The 19,047-nt window shown below is 46.2% G+C and overlaps 1 protein-coding gene across 1 annotated transcript in view; it reads left to right on the forward strand.

Moving 5' to 3' along the window:
- Nucleotides 1–19,047, forward strand: part of COP1 (COP1 E3 ubiquitin ligase) — a 180,669-nt gene that overhangs the window by 70,208 nt on the left and 91,414 nt on the right. Inside the window, exon 12 of the mRNA XM_066597491.1 lies at nt 6,225–6,368. Coding sequence (XP_066453588.1) covers nt 6,225–6,368 — 144 coding nt within the window. The remainder of the gene's footprint in view (nt 1–6,224; nt 6,369–19,047) is intronic.

A 19,047-nucleotide genomic window follows, 5' to 3' on the forward strand; every position in this document is an offset into this window, starting at 1 on the left:
TGGGTCCTGTTCACACAGCATACGGATTTGGGTGCAGTCTCCATGCCCAAATCTGCAATGAAATCCACCACATTCCAGCGTTCCATTGAAAACTGCGTCACAGAAGAAGAGAACCGACCTGTCCATTCTTTAGGGCGCTATTGCGCAACGTGTTCGTTCTATGAATGTCTTTTTGTGTGCGCGCCTAACGACATAGTTTACTGTACTTTTTGTGCATTGCATGCAGGGCACGTTTTTTTTTTCTTCTTGCGCACTGGATACAATCGCACCTGATTTAATTGGCCAAGGAGTTCCACATGTGTTCTTTTCCTCATGGAATTGTGCATCCCGTCGCATGTTGCATGCACACTTGTGCAGCTCCTTAACTTCTATGAGGACCTTTGTTGCGCAAATATGCAGAAACAGCATGTTTTTTTTTTTTTTTTAGCGCACAAATAAAGGGCGTGAACAAACCCATTGAGATCGATGGGTTCTATTCTGTGTATTGTGCACCCGTGTAAAGCCACCCTTAAAGCCGTTTCCACGTTGGGCGGCTGCACCCAGATTTACCGTGATGACTGGGACTGAATCAGAGTTGGAATATACAGTAGAATTCCGAAGCTCGGCCTCTGCGTTCTGACGCGGGTTAAAGTGTCTGATCCAAAGTGGATCTCATCCTTCAAAGACCTTAAAGGGGGTTTCAGCTATAAAATACATTACTAACAGTGAGGGGGAGGGACAATAGATTGGGAAAGAGTAGAGCTTTATTTTCACCTCTCCGCAGATGCTCCAGTTGGTCTGTTTACATTGTTTACAGCCGTCATGTGATTGTTTACCCATGTGACCGCAGCAGCCAATAGCAGGCCCAACCGGGGATGTCATTTGTGGAGTCCTGTAAGCAGGCTGGGGCTTCTGCTTCCGAAGCTCATGTGACGTTTATCGGATGTCACCAGGACAGAAGACCTAGTGACGACACGGGTCACATACTCTGGCGCTAAAATGGCACTCCAGTGCCACAGGAAATACGTTGAGCTCCCACTGCTATGAAATATTTACAGTCCCCATGAAGAAACAGCCCTGAGACATCGTCTTTTCTTAGAACCCTTCATTGCGCCTTTACTTTGTCAATTAATTCACACGCTTACAATGGGGACACATCCAATTGTCAAAAGGATGTGTCCCTTGACGGATAAGTTGGCACCAGGACTTGTACTGTTGGCATTGGACACTATTAGACAGTGTAAGGACAAATCCCATTGACAAGCAGAATGCTAACAGCCAGTTTACTCATATTGCCAGGAGGAGTGACAGAGGAACAGCACAAAGCATTGTGAGCTATTTCACAGGAATAGACGTATTTACGGAGTAGAGCCGGCCGGAGCCTCTTAGTGCCTGTCATTTAGTTAGTCAGTACCTTTATTGGCAATCAGTTGACCTGATTTCTGAAGCGAACAATTGCCCTTTGTGATTTGCCATCTTTTTATGTAGCGCTGTGTATTGTAGTCCAGAAGCCTCATTCACGGCACATTTACAAGTGGGTCAACGCATCGAAGGGGAGCGAATCTTACTTTTTCTGAACCTAAACATTCTGCACATTAAGCCAAACATCAGCAGCCTCTCCTATTCGACCAATCGGGACGGTTCTTGTCTCCTATTATCATGAAGTCGGCCTCCTCAGACATCTGTTAGAAACAAACCTAATCCCTCTATGATCCTCTAATCTCGTTTGCATCTTTGTATAGTTTGTTGGGTTGTATAAACTGGTCCCAGCACTGTGGGACGACTTCTGTTAATGATGGCTAATGTAATGACGAGTAAAAGTGTAAATCATTTCATTTACTTTTTAAATGACTTTTTTTTGTAGTGAACTGTGATTTACTGTGCTGCCGCTACTGAACTCGTATCTACACTGCTCAGTACTGCTGTATAGTGTCCTCCATGATATATGTGTGTACTAGAGGGAGTTGGGGGGAAAAGAACCTGCAGTTTTACCAATGTGCTGTGTATAAAAGACATCATAACATCCAGTCTCCTCTCACCAGCTCAGAGAGAACTGAGAATTAGTGAAACAGCCTGCAGAGGGGAAAACTGGTAAATGCAGCATGTAAGTCATATGATGGCTAGATATAGCGTTATGCCTATGTACACACAAAACCAACCCGGGCGGCAGCACTATAGACAGCACAGCCTGCTTCCTGCAATGTCCTTGATGACTGTTTTACCGGAAGTAAGCTGATCGGCGAGGATCCCGAGCCGTAGACCCCCACGATCATCAGGATCTATTCCAAGGATAAGTCATCAATAGAAAACCCCCTACAGCCTGGAACAATCCCTTTTAAACCGCTTTATACAAGAAAGTATTGAGTCAAATCCTAGAAATCTATTTATCCCCAAAACCACATTTTCCATGCTGCTACAACCGGAGACCCGGCAGAGCCATTTTAACCCTTCCTGTGTCCTAAAGCATTGTTAGTCCAGGCTCACACGGGCGTCTGTTTACCAGGTATTCGGCAGGATCAGTATGCCCGTGTGATACACGGTAACTCGCAGGCAGCCAATTACATTCTTATGCAGTTCCAATCGCATTCGCCTATCAGAATTGCGTAATACAAGAGTGCAACAAAAAAAAGTTTTTTTTTTGCCGTGTATGTACACAGGACAGAGCCCATTGTTCTCTATGGGGGTGTATATACATTTTTTTAAAAATATACATTTCCTATGCTGCCATTAAGCAAGCCACTAAAAACAGGTGTACTGCGCCCAACAGCGTGTGAGTGCACGGTTATGCATGGTACAATTTCACCGCCATAAGCGGCAGTACGTAGGGTCACTGCCGGCTCCACAGCAGTAAAAACGCTGCAGGAACTCTGTCCCCCTGCGACCGCCCCACTTCATGTGTCCTATTTTTTTTATTAGCCCACTTTAACACTTTGCAATCCAATTTTGGATTCAGGGTTTTCTAGGGAGTTCTCTCTTTCTGCTATTATACCATGGCGCCATCTGCTGGCTAGAGCCAGTACTGCGGTATGGGACATGCTGGAGAGGCCCCCGACAATAGAGCGGCCAGTAATATACAGTAAGAATACCCTGCTGGCCGTCTTCCGACATCGGAGCTGCACAGCCTTCAATCAGAATGTCTTTAGATGTCAGACAGCGGATTGGAAAGGGTTAATACCACATCTTCCCTGATGCAGACTTATATGGGGAACATATGGCCGAAAGCGATCTGAGGGTTTCTGTAGCTGACCTTTACGTGACAAGTGGACCCTCATAGGGCCATTTGTAGGGAATAATTTTCACAATGCACAACTAGGTGGACCCTTCCATCATCGCGGTCGTTATGCAGATGCTGCCTTTTGGCCCCCATATGGCCAGCCCGTCACCAGATCTCTGCTGCGCCCCCACCCAGGTAATCGGCAGTAATCTTTTACAGTCACACCTGCCCTCGGCACTGTGATCTCATTAGTTGCCACGCGGCCGTCATCTCCCCTTCTATCACATTGACTTATGGCTTTACCACCCTGCTGGAAAGGAATTGCAGGGGGCAAGAATTACAGGCTGCCCTCTCCGCTCCACTTTCACCAGCCGGCTTCTTCTCTGAAGAGGGAACTGGAGTTCCTTTCCAGGCTGTCTGTTCTTCCCCTCCCTCCTTTATGGCCATTATTCTTCCTCACACCCTGTGCCACTACTAAATCAGCCTCTCTGCAATGATGTGTCATGGGAAGCTAATGGAGCATTTCAGCCAGGGCACCGGAGGAGGGGAGATGTTACATAAAAATAAAGACTGCGTAAGATGGCTAGCGGACAATTATGTTGTGTAGTGCTGACCTTCAGGGACCGTCAAAACACCGGGGATGTGACCATATCTGTCAAAAGCCAAGATTGAGTTGGCACTACGCACAAATCTACAATTACCAGTGCTGCAATACTAAGCGGAGATGTTCTGGCCATGGACCGCCGTGCGCTCCCATCAAGGACTTTCGCTAGGTTTCTGTCAATCTTAAAGGGAATGTGTCATCAGAAAACGACCCACTGTATAAAGTTAATTATCTTTTTTTTTAAGATTTTTTTTACTTTTTTGTCCCCATATGTATGTTTAGTAAAAGAAAATCCTGAAATCCTGCAGTTTTCACCCCGGCCACTAAGCAGAATAGTCCACTTGTTCTCTAGAGAGAACTTTTCAACAATCGTCTCGTTCTCACATAAGGGATTACAATAAATATAAGGGTGCTTTCACACGGGGACGGCCTCTTGGGCGTAAGATGCCCGGCAGGTCGCCCAGAGATGATCGTTCCTATGTTCTTACATTACCGCTAGTGAATGAGGGTGGGGTAGGTCGGGGATCGTTCCGGCCCGCCAACCTCCATTCACAGTAAGCAGACAGTCGACCATAAGTAAACAACTGCTTGGTTTCACGCAGCGATTTATTAGTTTTCTGCAAGCCAAAATCGAATGACGAAGGAAAAGCGAATGACTTCTCATTTATCGTTCAGTCAGTTCATGCATTTACGCTGAATGATCGTTCATCTAGATCGCAGGAATTCAAATGACTTATCGGCCTGTGTAAAAGCACCTTAACACCTATAGATAACACAGGATCCACCATTCACAATAGGGGATGGTCACAGCTCACCTCCTCCACCTCCCTGCGCAGTGACACCTGCAGAGGTCACTGAGCATGCCTACAAAACGCTCCTGTAAAATTCCATGAACATCTCCCAGATGGGGCTGCTGTAAATTAAATTGTGACTAGTGTTGGCTGCTCAAGTAAGAAGGTCGCCCCCTATAGGCATGTAAAGAAAATACAATTAAAATAAAAAAAAAAATACAGGCAGAAAATAAAAATGTCAGTATGTGGTTTCCATTATTTAAAAAAATAAATAAAAATGCACGTTTCCTTTTAAAAGCTGTTTCTTCCCAGTCTTTAGTGTGCGGCTGGTGTCACTACATGACAGGGTACCTACCCGCACTGTAATTACAGTAATTTACTGGTATTTTTTCTCCTAGCGTTGTTCCCGCAGTGACGAGTATTCAGCATGTTTGTAACAACAAAGTAATCCCACCGCATCGCTAATCTGCACTTCTTATATCATCATCTGGCACAATTTAGACGCCAGACTTCCTTTTTACTTTTGCGTTTTTTTTGTTTTTGTTTTTTTTTTGTATTTTACGCTCAAATGTGTATTGTGAAAAAAAAAAAACAAAAAACCCCGTTAAAGCCTTAAAGGGCTATTCCTTCCACAGCAAGTTCTTCCCGATCCACAGGATAGCGGCTAACGTCCTGTTTGGTGGGACCTCCCAGGTCCTGTGAAAGCAGACTGGGCTTGTCCTGCTGGAGATGGCAAGCATTTTAACTTGGCCTCTGAAGTGAATGCAGTGGAGGTGAGCATACGCATCCTCCGCTGCCCGCACTTCAGGATACGCTGCCTTGGGATTGGTGGGGGTCCCCACGGTCGAACTTCCCCACCCCCACCAATCCGCTCCTTACCCTGTGGATGGGGGATAATTTATTGTGATGCAACAGTATTTTTCAAAATTGGTTAAAGGGCAGATTTAAAAAAATACTCTATTTTTAAAGGGATATTCCTATCTTGACTTTTTATTGTCTGAGATGGGAAAAGCCGGCAGGAGAACCCTGGACAGGAGATTTAAAGGGATATTCCCATCTCAAAAACTACTCGATCTTTAAAGGGATATTCTCATCTTTGCTTTTCATGGCTGAGATGGGAAAACCCAGCCTTCTGTTTCTGTAGATCTCATTGAAGAGAATGGGGGCTACGGCAATGGCGCTGGGCTGAAGCACTAGGTGGTCGGAAATAACTGGGTTTTCCCATCTCGGCCATGAAAAGCCAAGATGAGAATATTCCTTTAAATGTCCTGCACTCCTCTCCAGGGTTCTCCTGCCATTCACATACATGACCACTGAGGCCGCTGATCTGGTTGCAGTGGGCACGTGGCACAATGTTCTATAGCCCACCGTGACCAGTTATCATCTCTGGTGGATTTGGCAGCCATGCATCCATCCCCCCTGCAGGAAATGTAGCATTGTGTTTAGTAACAAAGCCTATTCCTGAGGCTGCCTTTCTGAGACAACCACTTCATTAGGTGATCTGCATCAGGGGTCCAGAACAAGCCTAGATTTACACTTTCTGCATATACGTCGGATGCCCCGGCACGAGGAACGTACTCTATTTACTTTGAGTCTACATGTAGGTCTCTAATATGTTTTGCTCTTGTTCCTGCAGCATAGAGTTCGACAGAGACTGTGACTACTTTGCCATTGCCGGCGTGACCAAGAAGATCAAGGTGTACGAGTACGGCACCGTAATCCAGGATGCCGTGGACATTCATTACCCCGAGAACGAAATGACCTGCAATTCTAAAATCAGGTAAGACGGCACGTTTTTTAATATCGTATTTGCAGTATTAAATGCAATTTATATAAAATTCCCTGGGCATTTGATAAACCGTTTATGATGTCAGTCAATGGGACCCACCACATATCTGCTCCCCTTTTCTTGCTAGGGAGGTAGCTGCTCACTCATGGTCACTATCTGGTGAGATAAAGGGATGTTACATGAACCGGGGGAAAAGGGTCACAGTAGGGTTTTCTTGTACATTCAATGTATATGCTACACTTTTGAACTATGTTTCACCATAGATAGTCAATCGGTATGTCAAGCAATGTGCTTTTTTTTTTTTTTTTTTTTTTGGGTGGTGAGGGGGGGGTCTGTTTTGCTTTTAATTAAAATATATATATGCTTGATGGATAGTAAAATCCTAATGTGAATAGCCCCTAGGGCTGGGTTCACACAGGGCGGAATGTCATGGCGGCAAATCCACCTGCGGCCGCTATTCCTCGGGTTACCCAGCCATGTGAACGAGATTTCTCAGAAATCTTGTCCACACGGGACGGCGAATTCGTCGTCGCAAAGTCGGCATAAGCCAGCGCTGCGGGGCGGTTTTGCCGGCCGCGGCATGTCCATTTTTGTTGCGGCTGCGCTCTCCTCTATGGGAGCGCCGGACACAAAGGAAAAGCGTGCAGCCGAGCCACTCCAAAACCCGCGTCTAATTGCCGCTGGTTTTGAAGCAGTGCTTTTCCGGCGGAAATCTCTCTCTTTTTTTTTTTCCCCGCTGCGGCCAAACCGCGAGACCTCCGCCAGGAATACGTCCCGTGTGACCCCAGCCTAAGAGCAGCTGAAGGTTTCCAAAGCTGCATTTTTTTTATTTTTTTTAATGAGTTTAGCTACATGACCCCTCTCCTCTAGATTAGGTGTTGGAGATCCCAGCAACCACACTTTGATCACATGTCTGACTTGGATGTGCAGATTTTTTTGTTTTTTTTCCCAAGAGATAAGTTAACTGTGAATGTGCACAATAAGCTATGGCTGCAACAAATACTGTACAAACGCATGCTTAAAGGGGTTGTCCCGCGAAAGCAAGTGGGGGTATACACTTCTGTATGGCCATATTAATGCACTTTGTAATGTACATTGTGCATTAATTATGAGCCATACAGAAGTTATTCACTTACCTGCTCCGTTGCTAGCGTCCTCATCTCCATGGAGCCGTCTAATTTCAGCGTCTAATCTCCCGATTAGACGCGCTTGCGCAGTCCGGTCTTCTCCCTTCTGAATGGGGCCGCTCGTGCTGGAGAGCTGCTCCTCGTAGCTCCGCCCCGTCTCGTGTGATGATTCCAGCCAATCAGGAGGCTGGAATCGGCAATGGAATGCACAGAGCCCACGGTGCACCATGGGAGAAGACCTGCGGTCCACCGTGGGTGAAGATCCCGGCGGCCATCTTCGCAAGGTAAGTAAGAAGTCACCGGAGCGCGGGGATTTGGGTAAGTACTATCCGTTTTTTTTTCTTAAACCCCTGCATCGGGTTTGTCTCGCGCCGAACGGGGGGGCTATTGAAAAAAAAAAAAACCCCGTTTCGGCGCGGGACAACCCCTTTAAACACATCTGCATAAAAATGCGTGATTGTTTATACTAACATGAAAAATGCAAGGTTTTTAGCGTGCGATTTGATCAAAATAGTGTGGGCCCATCTGCCACGCCAGGCGAACCTTAATGGATGGGTACCTAGCTCAACAGACACCTCTCATTGGGCTAAAAAGCCTCCGTTGCAATATACATTGCTTCTTTGTAGGAGTGGCATACACTTGTCATGTATTTCATTTCCCCATCTGTCCCAGGTGGTTCAGTAATGGTGTACAGGCAGGTTTCCAACTTTCCCATTCATGTGGAGGCTTTTTAGCTCAAAAAGAGGTGTCTGTAGAGCTAGGTACCCATCCATTAAGGTTCGCCTGGCGTGGCAGATGGGCCCACACTGTTTTGATCAAATTGTGCACTAAAAACCTTGCATTGTTTTATGTGGTTAGTATAAACAATAGTTATGAATTTGTATGCAGATATTAGGTGTGTACGAGTGCTGAAGCATGTGTTTAATGTCTGACTTCGGCTGTGATGGTGTCTCCATCAACGCGCCTGTCAGATGTAATGAGAAGAATACTGCTGAGTGCATCACCGCAGACACCATGACCAAACCTGATGGAACCCATTGTAAGACCATCAGGTCGACCACGTATGGCTCAGTGTAGTGTAAAGTAAAAATCATAAGAAGGTTATATTTGCCGGTTTCACAGGTTCTCCACCAGTTCCTACTTTCTGGCCCTTGTGGACATGCATATGTGACCATTGCAGCCAATCACAGGGTGTATTGGTAACCTACTGCAGCGATTGACTATAGAGGTCACTTGCCTGTGTCTAGAGGGATCAGGAAGTGGGTATCAATAAGGTGAGCATGACTTTATTACTTATTTTACAACAGTCTGAGCCTTAATTTAAGGGGGTTGTTCAATTATAAACTATTGATGGCTTTTCCTCAGGATAGGTCATCGGTAGTGGTCTGGCTGCCTGGGAGCCTTGCCGATGTGCTTGTGCACTTAGTTGATTTCAGCAAGAAGCAGACAGCTCCGTTCTCACTGCAGTGGCCAGACTTTTTATTACAGGCTACTCAGCTCAGTGGGAATGTGGTCTGCTATATAAAGTCTGACCTCTACAGTATGAGTGGAGCCATCTGCTTCCTGCAGAAAACACAGAGAAAAGCTGATCAGAGGAGGTCCCAGGTGATGGACTCTAGTCTATCTGCTAATGATGACCTATCCTGAGGATTGGCCATTGATGGCTTACGACTGGACAACCCCCTTGTCATTTAATAAATGTTTGTTTTTCTGTACAATGGTGTCAGCAGTAATGAAGATCATCCCCAGCCTTGTTCTCCAAACAGGAAAGAAGGGGTCCAAAAAAAGATAAAAAAAATAACTTGAATAAGTTGCCTTATCTCCGTTTGGCATGAGTGCGGTGGAGCTGAATGGTAATATCAATGTCCACTGCAAGCTGGCACCTCTTTAAGTGTGTGCATTGAGTTATGCCGAGAGAAATCTCCTTTTCCCATCAGCGTGTGATACATGTCTGCTCCCGTCGGCGCCGTCCTGAGCACTAATCTGCAGCGTGCCAGCTGTGTCCCCCAGCCCTGACTGCCTCCTCTGTACCAGCATGTACTTGGAGCGCTGCCATACACCAGCTGGATCACCCATTCTCTTCACCTGCTTCCTGAACAAATTTATCCCCTGTCTCTTCCCAATCTCTCATTCACAGCAAGGTCCCTGGAGAACTGCACTTCATTTTCATTTTGTGTGGCATTCCTCCACTCCTGTTGTAGCCACCGGAGCATAGAGGCAATCGGTATAAAGTAGCATGACGTTATGTATGGGTTCTTATAGCAAGTCACTGTCTACTCTCTGTAATAACCCGTCTCCACTGAAAATTGACTCCAATTAAAGGACCACTCTTGATTCTTTTTTTTTTTTTGTTTGTTCTTGAGTCATCATCACCCCCCCCCCCCCTACCCTCAAGTATATATGTCTGCTAGTGTTACCTTGGTTAGTTTATTCCTGAAACTTGTGATCTCATTCTGACCACCTGAGAATCTTTGCTTTATGTACTCACAGAACATTAACCCTTTCCAACCCACTGTCTGACCTCTGAAGACATTATGATTTAAAGCTGTACAGCTCCGATGTTGGAAGACACCCGTCGGGGTCCTCTTACTGTATATTGCCAGCCTCTCTGCTGTTGGAGCCTATCCAGCGTGTCACCTCATGCAGTACTGGATTTAGCCAGCAGATAGCGCCGTTGTATGACAGCAGAAAAAGAGTAAGCCCCCTGGAAAAACCGGGATATAAATTGGATTGGAAAGGGTTAAGTCACTTTTCAGTCAGCATAACTTGATATTACATAGACTCTACCACACGAGCTCTTCATAAGGGGGGCAAACGCCAATCACAGTTACCGATGAGTATTAGATGCTCCTGAAAGCACAAATGCAAACCAGAAACCAGTTCTTCTGCAGTCGCTCCCACACAAGGACTGCCTGGAAACCACAGCAGATGCACAGGAAAAGGGAGTAGGTCCCTCATAGGGTGAAAACTCTTAGGCCTCATGTCCACGGGGAAAATCAGATCCGCTGCAGATTCTAGATGTAGAATCTGCAGCGGGTCCCTCCTGCCCCGCGGACATGAGCGCCGAAAATAGCAATTTAAAAGAATTTACCTATCCGGCGCGGGCGACGAAGCTCTGCTCTTCCTCACGGCCGGATCTTCATTTTCGGCCGGCGGATGAATTCCTGACGCCGGCGGCACGTCGTCGACGTGCCGCGCGCATGCGCCGGGGACATCCGCCGAGCCGAAGCAAGGGAGATGCGGCCGTGAGGAAGAGAAGAGCTTCGCGGTCCGCTGCGGGTGAGTAAATGCTTTAAATTCCTATTTTAGGTCTCCCGCGGATCCGGACGGCTTCCATAGGCTTCAATAGAAGCCCGCGGGAGACCCGCATGAAAATGGAGCATGGTCCAGATTTTTTCATGCTCCATTTTTTTTTAAATCACTTTTATTGACGATCCGCGGGTATTTATGTACCCGCGGGTGGTCAATGCATCCCTATGGGGTGCGGATCCGCATGCAGGAAATCCGCTGCGGATCCTAAATCCTATTTTCCCCGTGGACATGAACCCTTAATCTTTATTGGAAAGTCCAGATAACTTTGAAATTATCACTTAGCTTCTGTATTCACCTAAATAAACAGCAGACCATAAATACACCGTCAGGAGGATGAGCTGTGGTGTCCTTCATTATAACCGAGGAGCACAGGAAAAGGGAGTAGGTCTGGTGTAGGATAAAAACCCTCTTAATGGAAAACTCATAGACTAGGGTTAAGGGCAACATGCTTGCCTGAAACATGTAAGATAGCACCTGCGTCTTGTTCCTCTACACCTCTCTAGATTTTTCAATTAAAAATAATTTTTATCCTACGCTGGACCTACTCCCTTTTCCTGTGCTCCTAAAAGCGCCGTTATAATGGACAACACTGCTCCTCCTCCCGATGGTATAATTATGATCTATAGTTTATTTAGGGGAATACAGAAGGTAATGATATTACAGTGTCATCCTAGCAGGCAGAGATGGTACTGGCTCTAGCTGGTCATGTGATCCTGTGCTGCTACATCATGGGAGTGTTAGTAGACCATAGGCAAAGTGAGAAGGGAGAAATCTCAGCGTCATGATGGTGTCTGTATTAGAAAGGAGGCTGCACTGCATGGAAGTGATTGCAGTATACATAGGAGACCTCCAGAGGGTGACAGGTGAGGGGGCAGGGATGGAAAAAATGTGTGTTTTATCGGAATTGCTCTTTAAGTACAATTCCCTGTTCTTCCCAGTGTGATTAGCTACACAATGGTGAGTTGTCTGGTGAAGGACAGTTTTAAGGTGCTTAAACATTTATTTATTGTTTGTACGTTTTATGACCTGTTAAGTTCAACCCCAAAATATGATAGTTGGGGGTCCAATCCCTTAACTTTGTCCTTTATTGAGAATAAGTCCCATTTATCCATCGAAATGAGTGTTAAATCTATTAAGCACTTTTCTCACGTTCAACAGTTTCTCATGGGACTCTTATTCTCTACATCGTTTTGTAGTGTAATATCCTGGTAATTCGGCATTTGATAACTTTGGTGACAACCTTGTGCTCTCCATGTCACAGGAACGTTTACGGTGACCCGATTTCCTTCACTAGAAGCTTTAGGGCTCATGTCCACGGGCAAAATATGATTTAAGATCCGCAGCGGATCTCCCGCATGCGGATCCGCACCCCATAGGGATGCATTGACCACCCGCGGGTAGATAAATACCCGCGGATCGTCAATAAAAGGGATTTAAAAAAAAATGGAGCATGGAAAAATCCGGACCATGCTCCATTTTCGTGCGGGTCTCCCGCGGGGACGGCTCCCGCGGGCTTCTATTGAAGCCTATGGAAGCCGTCCGGATCCGCGGGAGACCTAAAATAGGAATTTAAAGTATTTACCATCCGGCGCGGGCGGGGAAGGTCAGCTGTTCCTCACGGCCGCATCTTCCTTGCTTCGGCTCGGCGGATGTGCCCGGCGCATGCGCGCGGCACGTCGGCGACGTGCCGGCGACGTGCCGCCGGCGTCAGGAATTCATCCGCCGGCCGAAAATGAAGATCCGGCCGTGAGGAACAGCTGATCTTCTCCGCCCGCGCCGGATGGTAAATACTTTTAAATTCTTATTTTCGGCGCTCATGTCCGCGGGGCAGGAGGGACCCGCTGCAGATTCTACATGTAGAATCTGCAGCGGATCTGATTTTCCCCGTGGACATGAGGCCTTAGAGAGTCAAAAGAAAGTTCACATAATCAAGGACTTCTATATCTGATCTCTAGATCAGGTGTCTTAAAGGGGTTGTCCAGTTGTAAACTGTTGATTGCCTAGCCTTTGGACAGGCTATCAATAGTTGATCAGCGAAGTTCTGACACCTAGGAGCTCAGACTATTAGCTGTTTGCCAGGCTGGTTTACTCGTGCACGGAGCTGATTTCTGCAGGAAACACACAGCTCTGTTCCCACTGCAGTGGCTAGACTTGGTATTACAGGCAAAGTTCCCATTGATGTGAATGGGAACTTTGCCTGTGATACCAAGCCCGGGCACTGCGGTTGGAACAGAGCTGTGTGCTTATTGCAGAGATCTGCTCCGGGCTCAAGCACACCGGCTGAGCAGCTGATCTACTATCCTAAGGATAGACCATAAATATGTCGCAACTGGACGACCGGGATGACTGTGCTGCGTGTTTTACATCAGGGGGGTCCATCACAGCTGCTGAAAACAGCACGGTGATGGAACCCTGAGTGGAGCAAAGTAAAAGGTCTTGTATTGGTGAAACGGACATCACTTTAGTGTTTGTATTCCAAGGGTTCCGTTTCCAATATATTTAGAGGATAGCATAGCGGAGTCGACTACATTATTCTACACTCCGATTATAACGGAGACCAGTGGAACCCTTGTAGTAATAATGGACATCAACGTTGTATCCATTTCACTAATGGAGGTGAAGTCTTCTTGGGGGTTTAATCACAATGCTGTTTTCGGCTCCTGTGACGGGAGCTTCCTGATGTAATCGCACAGCGGTTGTGGTTTGCCTGATCTCGCTACTCATGTTTTCAAGGCTCTTTTAAAGTGGCCTATCTGAGGCAATTAACTTGCCCAAATCCACTCTGGGCTAGCAGTGTTAGCACTTCGTCTTCCAGCCCGATTTGGACAACAGGTCATGTGATGTAGAGCTTCCTCTCCTTCTGCTATTGCGGCTTGATAATGGGGCTGTGCACTTCATTTCAGTAATTAAGCCAGTCCCTTATAATCACGGCACTGATGCTGAGAATGAACTTTATATCACATGAACTGGTGTCAGATCCGGGCTGTAAGTAGAGGCGCTGGCACTGTGGACTCAAACTGGACTCTTTTCTCAGACAACCCCTTTAACGGGTTGGAGATTGACATAGAGTGGTTACCTATGTTATATGTGGCACTAGATGGAGTTTTCTTCCTTCTGAAGGGAAGCTAATTTGCATATATTCCCAGGGGGCTTTGCCTGTAAAGGCCCATTTACACGCAACAATTATCGCTCAAAAGCCATCGTTTGATGTGCTTCCTTTCCATGGTGCTGTATCCTCCATGAGAGCGCTGATTACATTGTATTCCGCTTGCAGCCCGAGGGCAGAACAAAGGAGCTGAATGCAGAGAACAGACTACCTGCTGCTCTCTGCATACAGTTCCTGGAGGCTCATTTACATGCAAATTAAGGTGATAAGCTGCTAATGGACAATAGTGTCCATTAGCAGGTTATGCAAAACAATCGCTCAAAGCCTATCTTTTGAACGGTCATCTTTGCGTGTAAATGGGCCTCAAGTCTCAACAACCGCTGGACTTCTGCAAGAAGTACTACCAAGGCCAGTGGATAAATTCTCTTGACCTTCAGCTACAAATTTTTACCACCCCATACAGGAAAACCCCTTTTAGGTTGTGCAGCAATGTTTGCAATAACTATTAATTTTAGGCTACTTCCATACTCAGCGTATTGTATGTTTCAGGAAAGCCCCTGGTGCATGCTGCAAATGGAACCATAGGCTCACATGCTTGTTTTTAATGCAATGGCAGTCTATGGATGATGAAAGCTTCCATGTGGCATCTGTTAAGTGAAAACGTCAAAGGTTTCCATCATAGATCCTTCTGATGCATACCTTGGACATAAAGAAAGGACAATGTGTGAAAGAAGGCTTACCTTGCCCAAAAGTCTTGCCTAGCCTTACCATCCCTGTTCATTCTGTACATACAAGTATGTCAGAAGCTTTCAGAAGCCAAAGGTTCACCCCAAGGAATCTGGTGTCTACAGACGACACTGATTTGCTATGTATTACGGTCGGTTGTCAGGTCTTCCCGGAACTGCGTTTAACATATTGCAGCTCTTAACCTTGTCTGGTATAACTGGAGGTCGGTGTGTTGGTGTCCACTGTGAATATTGAAAGGATCTCCATTATTCTTCCAGTTCATCAAATCCATCAGTTCTCTTGGAGATAGGACAGATGCCGCTGATACCTTATTAAAATGCTGGAAAGTGACCAGCTAATGTTCTGTACGAGATATTAAAGCGCTGCAAGCTCTGAGAGGTCGTTCATTAACGGTGTTGTCCCAGTGTTGACCTTACAGCAAATGCCTCCTCATCTTGCTGCTTACAGGTCTAATGTACACTGTGCTATCAAAAGTAATTGGACACCTGAACATTTCCCTCTATTCATCCTGCAAATATTTGGCGAGTTCTCTTAAAGAAAATGCATTAACCCATCTACAACTGTACAAGGAGCATCATCATCGGGCAGTTGAGTAATGGAAGAACATTCTACGAAATGACAAATAACGCTACTCCATCTTCAAATCATATGGATGTACCTGGGTATGGAGGATGCTGGTTAACAGCTTTTGCCTGAGTGTGTTGTTGCAACTGTTAAGTATGGCATGGTCTCAGTATGTTGGTTGTAGTGACAAGAGCCATAAACATGAAGGTGTACCCTGATATTCTAGATGATGATGTGCTGCTGACAACGTGGTAATACTCTGGGAATGGTCGGCCATACTTCCAACAAGACAACGTGCCTTGTCACAAATCCAATGCTGATTTGTATTGGCTTGTGGATATAGATGTTCCACGATTGGACCGGTTGCACAGAGTCCCGACCTGAACCCAACTCAACATCTTTGGGATGAACTAGAGCTTCAGGTCAGGAAATACGAACAGCGTTCATCTTCTTTGAGAGAACCCCACAGACATTTGCAGGATGAATCGAGGGAAATACAAGCTGAAATGCATCAGACGTTAGTATAAAGTATGCCACGGAGAGTATCCAATGCCACTAGGGTCAGAGGAGTCCTACTAAGTATTAACATATGGAAATAAATACTATTGATTCTCGCTCAGGCGCCAGATTATGTCTAAAAGGGTCAAATAAAGGAATACATCCGGTCCGGAGCATAAAATCTGATGTGAACAATATTATACATGGGGAAAAATATAGTTCAGAGAACGAGTAGAAGTTAAGAACATATATTGGAAAATGCTTCAGCGCTCTGTACTTCTACAAGTGTCCAATTACTTTTGGTAGTATAGGGTAGATATTCGGTTTTGGTGAAATGCGCCAAAATATGGTAAGCTCTTCCTGAGTTTTCGGACCCCATCCCTTGTTGGACTCTTCTTGCCTTGGTGTAGCTTGGAGCCTGCCGACTGCACTGACCCACCCCGTTGGCTTCTACTAGGAGTTTCTTGGACTTTTCTGCTCTCATTTTGGAGTTCGCCCCTTCATATAAGACTGTTGATTAGGTTTCACAATCTCTCGATCTGGCGAACCGAAGAATGATTTGTAGGGTTTGGCTCACTTTCTAAGCACCAGTTATTGTTGTGCTCCGTAGATTACGGTTGGTATGAACTTTATGGCAGAACAATCGGATTACATGAGTAGCTTCTCTCCTTCCCGCTGACTCTGGTAAATGGTTTTCTGGGGTATAACATATGTATCTGTGCACACAGGTGTAATTCTGGCACTTGCAGTAGGTGGACAAACACTTGAGTGATGTCGTTATCTCTTTGGTTTCTCCATGTGTTCTTCTTGTCAGTCATAATTACACTCTTGATTGAGCGATTGTATTGACTGTAGTTACTCTTCAGCAGTCGCCCACCTTTCCTTCTCATCCAGTTTTCTTGCAGTTCATCTGAATTGTCAGTTATTTCATTTTATTTTTTATTAAAGTGACTCTTTGAGAAACTGTTGCTTTTTGCCCGGGTAGAAGCGCCCGCTGTTCCACCCACAGAGTCTTATCTATAGCCCAGCTCACCTGCTGCTAATGGTCAACGCACTGTAAACATACCCTTAGGCAGAGCAGAGGGGCACTGAAAAGAGCGTCCCCCAATCTAAAGGACCGGGCATGACAAAGGGCATATTCATCGTTGCACTCTGAGCATGCTTGGGGCATGGAAAACGGAGAAGCCAGGACTGTAGTACCAGGCGGTGACTGCTATCGCTAGTCTCCCTCCCTCTCCCCTGGCATCATTACCATTAACCCTTCCCAATCCACTGTCTGATGTCTAAAGACATGATTTAGGGCGTCTTCCAACAGCTCCGATGTTGGAAGACGTCCGTCGGGGTTCTCTTACTGTATATTGCCAGCCTCTCTGCTGTCGGAGTCTACCCAACGTGTCACCTCATGCAGTACTGGCTTTAGCCAGCATATAGCGCCGTTGTATAACAGCAGAAAAAGAGTAAGCCCCCTAGGAAAACCGGGATACAATTTGGATCGGAAAGGGTTAACACGCCCCTTACCTGTGTGCTTCACTCCAGCAGCGTATCAAATGCCGGTCTTAATAAATTTTCCCCCATAACTCCTCTGTACACCCCAATTCTTCTATACACTAACACCTAACGTTGAAATTCTAGTCTGTCCTATGCTGGCCCCTTGAACCATGCACATATATCAATATAAGCTACGTGAACAAAGCGCTAGCTGGTGCCGGTAGCGGGGGTCAAGGCGATCTGGATAACACGGAGCATTCAGATACATCAAAGGTGTTACAGTATATGTCCCTGCAGGAGAATGTTGGTGCCTTTTACATTCCGCTCACCGGGGAGTACGTGAAAATAGGACAGGAGTATTATTGTAGAGTCCAGACATCATTATGGAATTGGGTGACGTCCCTGTGGGGATTCTTACATGTGTTCGGTGTAAGCGGCTTACTGCACCTTGTATTATAGATGGGGTCTTGTCAGACAAGACGAAATGTCTTAATCAGCTGAACCGCCGCAACTCGGAATTTACTTTAAATTAAAAAGTTTGTCCTCTCGCAAACCTTCCAGGAAAGAAGCTTTTTATTTTCCTACAAATCTCCCTTTTCTCCCCCACTTTTTCTATGTCGTACATCTTGGGCGCCGGCAGCACGCAGGATTCAGCTGGGAGCCTCTCGCTCACAAAAGAATGGAGGATTGATGTGTGGAAGCATAAAACTGTACACAATACGGGCGACTGATAACTCATTTGTCTGCTTTAGAAACTGGAATTCGGAAATGTTCCCTTTCGCAGTGGCAGTTTCCTCCACTTTGTACTCGGCTGGTTACAAAGCGCCGCCCGGAGTGAGACGTCGCAGCGCTTCCTTTTAAAACGTGTTGAGATTTCTGACTCTCAAAGACGTTCGACCACATATCAAGGGCCGTCGGATGGCGCTGAATCATAGCGCAGCCATCATGGTTGCCGATTCCAAACCATAAATCTTTCATCGAAGTTCTTTAATCAAAACGGGTTTTGTCTCTCGCGCCTCCCGTGCGTCGCCTCCAGTGATGTCACTTAATTTTTCATCCTTAATTGAATATTTCGAGAGTTGGTAAATTGCTGCTGTTTTCGGCTCGCGTTCGGGAAAACAAAGGCCTTTCTGTCCCCCGGAGAGCAGAGAGATTGTTCGTTACGTGCAGATGGATTCCTTTTACTTCAGCGCACGCTTTTGGATTAAAAATATTATGTTTTCCCTATTTTTTTTTTCTAGGTTTTTGTATACAGAATTGCCATGTAATAAGCTCTTGCGAGGAAGGCCGCCTGCAGACGGGCGGGTCGGATCCGGCGGCGAGGATTCTTGCTGCGGGACCCGACCCGGACGCTTGCAGGGACCGGCGCGTACTCACCCGCGGCTCCGGCTGCTTGATGTGCGCATGCACAGACCGGAGCCGGGTGAGTGACATTTCTGTGCGGGGCTCTGCAATCCTATGCAGGCTTCCAGCGGCGGAAATTCCGCGGGAAATCCTGCCGCGGAATTTCCGCTTGTGTGCAGGTGCCCAAAGGTTTTCATTTATTTATTTTTTTTAAGTGTCTGTACATTGAATGACCCCTTTTAATGGAAACAAACAATAGTAGCATGTTTAAACCTCCCCTGGTCTTCATAACCGAAGAAATTCGTCGTGGCGTCCGTCCTACCATTACTCTATGTTGACCAACCTGACAGGAAGGGTTCATCGATTCATGCTGCTCGCACCAAATTCTGACCTCCCATCAGCTCGGTGCAGCAGGGATCTGGATGCATCTAGCAGGGCGATGTTTTTCCACTGCTCTGTGGTCCTGTTTTTGTGCACGTTTGCT

This window comes from Eleutherodactylus coqui, chromosome 3 (assembly GCF_035609145.1).
Source record: "Eleutherodactylus coqui strain aEleCoq1 chromosome 3, aEleCoq1.hap1, whole genome shotgun sequence".
Lineage (NCBI taxonomy): Eukaryota > Metazoa > Chordata > Amphibia > Anura > Eleutherodactylidae > Eleutherodactylus > Eleutherodactylus coqui.